Source organism: Aristolochia californica, unplaced genomic scaffold (assembly GCF_029961685.1).
Source record: "Aristolochia californica isolate CCGP_79_NKW_82.1479 unplaced genomic scaffold, dmAriCali1.0.hap1 SCAF_9, whole genome shotgun sequence".
In the NCBI taxonomy this organism is placed as follows: Eukaryota; Viridiplantae; Streptophyta; class Magnoliopsida; order Piperales; family Aristolochiaceae; genus Aristolochia; species Aristolochia californica.
In genome coordinates, this window is record NW_027182290.1 from 36992365 (window position 1) to 37002286 (window position 9922).

Sequence of the window (9922 nt, forward strand, 5' to 3'; positions counted from 1 at the left end):
TTTGAGAAATATTGTCTTAGCATTGAAGGCTTCACAGGAAAAATTGATGAATGGTGGAAATCCTTTACTGTGACTGGGTGGAGATGTCAGGTTCACCAAAAAGCTCAAAACTTCCTGAGGAAGAATTTCACAAATGGTCCAAATAGGCTCTTGGCTGTCTTCTTGTCTACCTTACTGCCATTCTCACTCAAATTCAGGCTCTGGATCCTGTAGTAGAATCACGGCTCCTCAACTCCTCTGAGGTCTCCCTCTTAACTTCTCTCCGAAAAAATCTTGAATCCCTAAGTACCCTTGAATGCACATAGAAGAAGAGGGCTTGTTTAAGATGGCTAAAATGAAGACAATGACAACACGAAATTTTTCCATACCATTGCCTCTTCTCATATGTGCACAAATTGGATTTCCTCCCTCTTCATCAATGGGGACCAAACCGTAGATCGTACCGCTATTACTAAAGAGTTTATCAAGTTTTTGCAGATATCTACAAGGAGCTCAGCAGCCTCAGGCATATCCAATTCACTATGACCTTCAAGAGACTCCCTCAAGGCCTTGGTACAAACCAGAAGCAACCTTCATGGTTGAAGAAATTAAAAAAACTGTTCTCTGCCTTCTGCCTAATAAATCTCTGGGCCTCGATGGCTTCACATCAGATAGTTACAAAGTTGGGTGAAACTTCCTTAAAGAAAATATCTACATGTTTGAAGATTTTCACAGCAACAAACTTACCAGCAAGTGTTTGAGAGCATCCTTTATTTCCCTAATGCCAAAAAGTCTCAAGCCAACACACCAGCTGACTTCCACCCTAATAGCCTGGTCTCTAATAGCTTAAACATCATCACCAACCCTTGCCAATCACCTCAGCAAGGTCCTGCCCATCATTATTCATCAAAACCAGTCGGCTTTTGCTTGTGGAAGGCAAATACATGATGCTGTTCTAGTGGTCCATGAACTGGTTGATCACTTCAAGAAAAAGAATCTCAGTAGTGTTGTAGTCAAATTGGATATTTTGATAGGGTGAGTAGGGAAGTTCTTGACTTCATAATGCTAAAATATATTTCAATAAAAAATTGGCGCAAGTGGATTAGGAGCTTAATTTCTTCCGCTTCCTTCTCAATCCTGGTCAATAGTGGCTCACAGTTTCTTCAAGTGCACTTGTGGGATTCACTGGGGTGACCCTCTTTCCCCTATGTTGTTCAATATCTTTGGTGAGGTGCTGCTGGGTCTCTTCCTCTCTGTCTGTAGAAACTCTAGGCTTCAACCTATCACCAAAGCAAAGGATCTTGACATTCCAATCTTATAGTTCACCGATGACACCCTCTGTTTTTGTGCTGCCTCCATCAAAGAGATAAAAAACTTTAAGGTAGTACTCTCCTTCTATGAGTTGATTTGCCAACAAAATTAATCTGGCAGGAGTCCTCAATCATGGGCCTAAACGTTGCCTCTGATTCCCTTGTGCCATGAGTCTTCTTCTTGGTTGCCAATTCTCAGATTTTCCATCTTCCTACATTGGTCTCCCCTTTCAACTAGCTAAGTCTCTGGTGGTCTTTAGACTCCCATTTTGACAAAATTTGAATGGAGAATGTCCAACTAGAAAGGAAAAATTCTCCTAAAGACAGGAAGGCTCATACTTGTCAAGTCCACTCTTGTTGGACATCCAAACTTTTATCTTTCTCTATTAAAATGTCCGGTCTTAGTTTCCAACAAGATAGAAATCGAGCGCAGATTTCTCTAGAACGATACCTGTGATCAATCAAATTTCAATCTTGTTCATTGGAACGACATCTGCACCCCAAGTCTGTTGGAGGTCTGGGCATTAGATGGGTAAGAGGAATGAATGAAGCCTTATTAACAAAATGGTTATGGCAGTTCTGCACAAAGAAGGAATCCCTATGGAGAAATGCAATCATTGCCAAATACGGGTATGAACCAAACTGCTGGCTTCCTTCCCACCCTTACATCCTCTCCTCCTTATGGAGGATGATTCTCAAGTTGAAAGACACTTTCTCAAAAAGATTAAGATATAGAGTTCGATCTGGAAACACTATTCATTTTTGGGAGGACCTATGAATTGGAGATCTCACTTTAGCTGATCAATACCCAAACCTGTACAATCTTGTGAGTGAAAAGAACAATCTCGTGTCGAAAGCCAAATAAGAAGAAGGTCTCAATAATTGGATTTATATAGAGAGTTTTATTTCAAAAGATAGCTTTGTCATTTTATTTTTTAACCAAAGACGATTTCTCAATCTGATTTTTCGAGAGAGAGATATTGACATCGATACGATCAAACGTCATACAGGAAGCCTACATGTGGAAATTCAATTTTAAGCTCGATTTTTTTTTAATTGCTTTTCTTGCTTTGCCCACATCCTAATTTCTCAGTCCTCATAAACTTTTTATGTCTATTTTTTTGTCTGAAAAAGGAAATGAAGAGTCCCACTTAATTTAAGATTCTATTGGAAAAACGATTTCTGGCAGAAAATTTTCTTTTGCTGTGAACATGGTGTCTTCCTATTCGACACAATTGTTAACAGCACTAGGAGTGGTTGGAGTCTTTGATTGTTGCTGCATTAGCATATCGAATGCTGTTTATCTGGGCCCATAGTATTATGTATAGTCTGAATGTTTTCATGTTTTATTTCTGGATTTGCTTCCTGGTCTCTCAATTGCTATAGGCATCATTATTGTTATCATTACTGCTGTCAGAAATTCTGGGTTTCTTGGTGGGTTCAAGCTTCACAGCTTAGTCTTGTTTTGGAATGGTTTCTTTCTGTTTATTCCATGCTAGCATTGAAACACCTGTGTCTTACTTCGATATAATTAAAGTTTCGTTTTTCTTTTGGCCTTACTTGCTGTTAAGGTTCGTCAATCTTGAAGTTTTATGGGTAATGTGGTCAATATCTCTTGGTAGTCCATGCAAGGGTGAGTCCTATATGTTCAAGGCTAGGGTATGAAACCTCAAGTAGGATTATTCTCAAAAAAAATAAATAAATAAAAAAAAAAAACTTCAAGTAGTATTTCTTCAGTGGGTTATTTTTTATTTTATTTTTTTATCACTACAGAGCAATGCCCACTACCCATAATAGCAATAAATGACAGTGGCTTCTTTGAAGGATTAAAGGGTGTCCACTTGTTTCTTTACTACTGTAGAGAGGAACATCTAACCAGAGAGGATGAGTGGGATTTTCTTGCTTGGGTTCATTTTATGTTATAAATAGGTGAGAAGAAGGAACCTTAAACACCCTCTTCAAATTCAATGTGAATCACTTCTTTTTCGAGCTCTCTTCTCTCACGTTGTCTCTGTCTCTTTTCTTGTAAGTTCATGAAATTTCTCAACTTCTTTCTATATTTCTTCTCTCCTAAATGAATTTCTCATCATTCCAAAATAGAAAAAAATTACTTTTTTCCTAGAGCTCCTAATATTACTTCCCCTACAAAAACATTGTCCTTGAGGTTAGGCTATGACAATGCAGGTGTCGAAACAGTTTTCACATTATCACACTTTTCAATGAATTTGCAGTGTATTTCGGTATGAATTGCTCAGTAGTTGTATGGCACAAGTAGTCATTGGCATCTTCACTGACTAGGGTATGGTCAAAGAGGAGAGATGTGAAGAAAGCATCATGGCTAAACCAAGGTAGGGCTTCCATTTTCTGGTGAAAAGCAGTCAATAACAGTATTTGATCATTTGCAGGTCGAGCTATGCTTTCAATCCAACTACAAGTAATCGGCTTGCACCTTCTGGTCTTTCTTGGTTTGGAGGGGGCACCAATAAAACCGGTCGAATTTATGAGCCTCAACAATAGGAATCTCTTCATTCCTGAACTTTTGAAACTTTTTGTTCTTTTTTTACGTAGGTTTTGGAGTATATTGGCATTTTTCAGTCTCTTTATCGTTTGATTGACCATGGTTTGCATCAACTTCAACCCTAGACAACTGTCACTCTTGTGATTATTTTTGGCTCCGCTTGATACCTTTGATCTATGAGTGTTGAGATAAGATTCAATGAATTGACTTTGATCAAGGTAAGATTGGATCTACTTCACTAGTTTTATGAGGTTTTTGCATGATTCCATTTTGGGGTTCTTTTGAGTGCAATTTGTGTGTTCCAAAACAAATGCTTGAGAGAAAACTCTAGTTTTGGTGTTTTGGTCAACGCCAAGTCACCTTGAGGGTAGGATTAGTCGTCTGAAGTAGTTCCCTAGAGTAGATGCTGGAATCTAGATGACATGAGTCACCTTGAGGGTTTTCCAGAGGGCAGCAATGCTTTTCTATAGGGGGTCAAGTTGCTTCTGCAAGGTGTTGAGTCACCTTTAGTTTTGGAAGTACGGCCAGGAAGAGTCTTTTGAATTTGGATGAGTCACCTTGTTGAAGGGACAAGATACCTTTAGCTTGCAACGAGAGCAAAAGTTTATGTTTGACTTAGGTCAAACTTTTTGATGTTTCTCTTATCAGTTTTGCATCATGAGGGGGATGTCTAGCACTACATTTTGAGTTGGTGCTTTTTGCAGCCTCCGGTTGCCAAGATTGTTACGGTTCTGCTACCAATTGTTATGTACCTTAGTTGAGAAAACCGAGACTGACGTCCATAAGCTGAAGGAGTTGTGTGCTCATGCTGGTTTGGGTTGGTGTGAGTGAAAGCTGGCTTAATGTTTTAAGCTCGTGTGTGATATGTACATATTTGTAATAACCTAGGGTTTAAGAGAACAAATTGATGTGCTCTAAGCCATTGCAAATGAGTAACTTGAGATGAATTTGCATGTTCTCATTATTAACCACATGTTGATACGATTATGGGCTATTCAGATTTTGCACTTATTGATTAATCTAATATCTATCTTCTGTCTTCAGGAACCTTTACTATTTACACTCTTGTGAGTGCTTTTACGCTGGTGTTTGACATATTATGGGTCCCTGAGACCAAGGGGAGAACACTAGAAGAAATTCAGTGGTCTTTCCCATGAAAATATTCTAGTCAGGACTAACGAATTTTGGTTCAGAAGTTGATTATTTATGCTAATATTTATAAAAAAAATGGGGTAATATTAATAAAATTTCCTTTTAAAATTAATAACTTAATGATGGGAGGACGGTTAGAGTATTCATCGTAATATCTTGATTAATTGGGGAGAGTTTCCCTCTCTTTCTAATCCTACTTCTGTCAAATTCGTTCCTGCCTAGTTTACCGTAACTCTACCACCATCCAAGAACCGAACCACGACCACCAGAACCGTAACTTCCTGCTAGTTTACCACCTGGAGCTTCTTCCCTGCAGCCGAAAGCCGTGTGTGTACTTCCGATACTTGGAATCCGATGAGAGGCGATAGAACGTCAAAGAGAATATTATCATCGCCATTGCCGTCGCCGTGGTATCACAGTAGCATTGATGGATCATGGCATCATTCTCAACTAATGTCTGTAGCCGTTTCAAAATCGGTTGGGAAAACCTCTTAGAACCAAGAATCCAAAGAGCAGTCATTTCAATTTGTAGTATTCAATATATTTAAATATTATAGAGGTTAAGCAAATCGCGAGCAAGCGAAGCATCGACTGACTTCACATAACATGACTCTAACAGTAGTAATTGGTCAAGGTTACTGCTGAATACAGCGTCAGTACACACTGTACACCATTGATCGGGCAAAAAGTTGCGGATAGAAAGAAAGAAAATAGAAGGATGAAATCCGGACGAAGCCACAATCGATCAGAAGGAAAAGGTACCCACATTACATAGCACAATCATACAGGCACTTGGGTTTTCTTTCCCTTTCTTCCGGTCGAAATCTCAATTCCCTCACGTGAAGTCATGGAGGAGGCCCGCTCTGTCCCTGACGTTGAGACGCCATGAAAGAAAAGAAACATCGGGGGAGTTGTTGCCGTCGTCGTCATCCCGGATAAGCCTAAACTCGGCGGAAGACGCAGCTGCCTTGTGAGACTGAGAGGTAGGGGCATAACTCCAGCTGTAGGGATCTGTATGCTGATTGTTCATTTCTACGACTGTGCTGCTCGCCCGCCTCTCCTCCTTTTTATAGCGGATTCCACACGCATTACAAAGGGACTGCGAATAGCAATGGACTCGTCAACATTATTCGAACAGTAATGTCAATGGCTTGAAGTGGCCGTTACAATAAAGTCGAAGATATAATTGGAGAAAGCATAGGAAGAAGTGGATCAGTGGGTACCTTGGGGCCCCTGGGTCCGTTCCTCCATAGGGGAGTGGAGGTAGTATCACAGTTGGCACACCTGCGCGCAAGCAGGGTTTCACCGCCCAAGTTGTTGAACTGCATGCTGCTGCTCCCTCCTCGCCCACTCTTGTGAGGCCCCATTGCTGCACCTTCCTGCTGCCTTGCCTGGAGAATGTCCCAACAGAAGTTCGATAAGCACGATGTTCCAGGTCGGTGTTGCCGCTGGAGGGCAGCTATGTCATCGCCGCGGCGGGTGGAAGGGGTTCCGAGTGAAAGGGTGCAGTCCACCGTAGAGGGGCCTCCCCCCTCGAAATGCTCATTGTTTTCGTCGGCGGGCATGGCAAATAGGACGCTGAAAGAACTCCCCGATGCGTGGAACAACCCGCAGGCGCACGGTCCTATTGGACTAGAACACGAACCACCGCCGCCGCCACTGCTGCAGCGATGCATTATTTCATAGGCAGACGAAGATAGTGTAAGAAAATAGCTAGAGAATGCACAAGGCGGTTTTGATCAACAGAAGCTGTGAGACGAAGGAACGATAGGAGTGTGGGTGAGGCAGGAAAAGGAGAAGCTAAGTAGCATGAGATTCTGCAGACCTAGTAGAGAGGAAGTGGGCGACAACGCATTCTGAGTTCTGACTAAAAAATGCGTACGTGAGTGAGGGAAGGTGAGTGCCCTAGGCGGAGGACGGTAACGACTGACCGGAGCTCCGTCAAAAAAACTAGATGGCGTAATGTGGATGTGGCAGCATGACTCACTATAAGAACCAACTCATGACTTCAAACAGTAATCTAATGAACCTTCTCAATATGCCATCGTTTTGAAGAAACAAAAAGAAAAAGGGAAGAAGAAAAAGAAAAGTTAACTGTGCGAATCGATATATGCTCGTAGGTACGGAGAGGTAGAAGCGCGCATGTACGTATAAACTTGAAGATCTTGGAAGATAGAGAGAAAAGATGATTAGACTGTGAACGGGCAAGAAGCCTGATCAACGAGCGCGGTCAAGGAAGGCAGAAAGAAAAAAAAAATTATGGTCACTGTCGGGGAAGGAGTGGAATGGATCTATCTGAAGCAGTACTTGATCAGGTTGTACTTAGTAATGGCTGGCTCCTTGGCGGGCAGTGTGGACTGGAATTGGTTGGTTGGAGGCAGAGATGACTGATGAATACCGATGTGGGTACAGTAGAGAGTAGAGCGAGAGGATGGCTGTGCGTCGCTGGGGCTCACCAAACAATGCGAGTCAGAGCGGCAGATGGGTTGGTCATAGGGTAGTCAAAAGAACCCACGTGACTCTCGGAACAGTCTTCCATGATCTGCCTTTGCCGATCACGAGGCAAAGCCAGGACATCAAACCTCTGTCCGTATCCGTGTCTTTGGCAGAGGGAGACGCAGAGGCAGAAGTCACCCCCAGTCCCCAACCCAACCTCCGAGGACAGGGAATGGATCTCTACGAATGTGCATCGTTTCAATTCCATTTAATTGACGGAGTTCTCTTGTTACTCGTTCCCTCACGTCGTCGTTCCTCATTCCTCTACAAACGTGGCTGATATCTTTGCAACAGCCACCCTCCATGATGATTACCCTTATTCGATTCAAAAACTCTCTTTCTCCGTTTCTCTCTTTGCATCTGCTTCTTGATTCTGGTCATCCCTTGACCGGTCGTTTGAACTGGTTCGAGGTTTTCGTTTAAAGTTAAAGGCAAAGAGAGAGTGAGCGATAGCCCGCAATGATCGAAGCAACATCCCCTACTCCTCGTTAATCATGCTACGCTTACATTGTGTTTTTGGGAGAAAAAAAAACAAATAACACATACACACGCAAACACCAAATCATTAAAAAGAAGAAGAGCACACATAAATATGGAACAGAACAGAACCAAAAGCTAGCTAAAGGTCACCTATCCACCCAACTCCAGTTATCATCACCACACTTCCCTGATCACTTAAGCCACGAACCTGAAGAATCCCATCTAAAGACACTCCTTGAGATTGGCGTCGCCGTTGGTTTGATGTGGGGATCGGTTTTGACGACTACGTACCACTTTCCAAAAGATGCTCTCAAGTCTCGTTGTTTGTTCTGTCAACAACGAGCGCCCCCCCACACGAATACCAAACAACAAACAGCAAATCACCTTAAAAATACCATTCCTAACTTCTCTCACCTTCTCACCATGCTTGGAGCTTCCTATTTTAGCCTATCTACTCTCTACTATCTGGTGTGTCGAACCAGCTCCTCCTCAAAAGCAGCAAACAAAGCGTTTTAAGAGCCTTTCCAGGATCCCTTCCTTGCAGCACCGACGTTTGGGAAGCCAGCTACTTACAAGTGTCTATAGCTAGCAACAATAATAGGAAGCAACATCAAGAAGTTTTTTTTTTTTTTTTTTTTTAATAAATTTGGTGTATTTGATCTGTTAGTCCATGGATTAGCATTAACGTGAGTTCTTCTAAATAATTATGAGTAAAACAAGTTGGACTTATTAGCTTAGGGAGAGAGGTCCAATACACCTCAAATGATTGAAACACTAGAATAAAAATATTATTGTCTACTACTAATAAAATTAATTTCATTGGTAAAATTAACTCTGCTAGCAAAAAAAAAAAATCTTTTTGGCACAGGTTATAATCTCTTCCGGTGAAATTAATTTTTACATGAAGAGTTTAACTCTCCCTTCAATTTTGATTTTCCATCCTGCCCTTGGGAAACTATTTTATCAACAAAATTCCATTTTTTTCTTGAGACCTAGAGTCAAAGACAAATAAAAAATCTCAAAAACTTTAGGTATGTAAGTAGATAATCAACCAAACTTTGATTCTTAAGCACATATGTGTTATAGAGCTTTAGGTATGAAATATTTCAAAATTATGTTTTAATATAATACATATAAATATTTTACAATGGTAAATCCCTTAGAATAACTTACACCATGTTTAAATGTCAAAATAGTACACAAGTATATGACATGATCGATCAACCTACATGGGTTTGATCGATTGAATACAATTTCGTATAACTTAAAAAGCATGATTGATCATACATAATGTTGCTAGAAGTAAGGTTGAAAATTCATTGATTGATGTCATGATAGATCAATTAGGGAACCTAAACAATATAGCCATTATACATGGTTGATCAATCATAACTTTTTATCGATCGATCAACACTTTTTGTAGCTTTTTGGTAACGTTAGATTGAAGCTTATAAATATGCCCCCAAACTCATAGAGAATCGAGAGTTGAGCTTATATTGGCATATTAAACTTTTGAATAATTATTTTTAAGCCTTGTATTCTAATTTTACTCTAAGAAGAGAAAAACCTCAAAATTGCCCAAATCTTCCGATCTCTCTTGTCATTCTTTACATTCATAGTTGCATCAAACTCCAACACATTTCATCTCTTGTGCTTAAAGATTTGGAGTCTTGGATCTCACTTGGACAAGGGCTATCTCTCTCAAATGAAAGTTGTAAGTTTCTTTTTATTTCTTATATTTTCAACTTTCTTTTATAGAAGGTCTGCTAAAACAATTGGCATTCTAGAGTCTAAAAATCTAGAACGAGAGTACCAACTAGACCTGTTATGCACCATGTTTTGGCAACAACGATTAGTATGCATAAGTCAACAGACTAATACCGGTATAGCATAAGGGGTTTGCCAAAATTTTGGCAATTGTCTTAGATTGCAACTGTACAACGTTAAACAACTAAGTTTCGAATAGGTGAAGTGGAGCCACGAATCC

At 40.5% G+C, this 9922-nt stretch overlaps 1 protein-coding gene across 1 annotated transcript; it reads right to left on the reverse strand.

Moving 5' to 3' along the window:
• Window positions 1-5534: 5534 nt before the first annotated feature.
• Window positions 5535-6635, reverse strand: LOC137942177 (GATA transcription factor 18-like). Its single transcript, XM_068787872.1, has 2 exons — window positions 6183-6635; window positions 5535-6058 (listed from the first exon to the last, which is right to left on the reverse strand). Exons 1-2 carry the CDS (start codon window positions 6633-6635, stop codon window positions 5795-5797), a joined length of 717 nt encoding a protein of 238 aa, XP_068643973.1. The 3' UTR covers window positions 5535-5794.
• Between the last annotated feature and the right edge of the window lie 3287 nt (window positions 6636-9922).

Excerpts from the sequence above, each read along its gene's own strand:
- LOC137942177 (XM_068787872.1), bottom strand. The coding sequence starts at position 6,635 with ATGCATCGCTGCAGCAGTGGCGGCGGCGGTGGTTCGTGTTCTAGTCCA. Across the intron at positions 6,059-6,182 it reads ACGGACCCAGGGGCCCCAAG|TCCCTTTGTAATGCGTGTGG; the intron begins GTACCCACTGAT and ends TGCTATTCGCAG.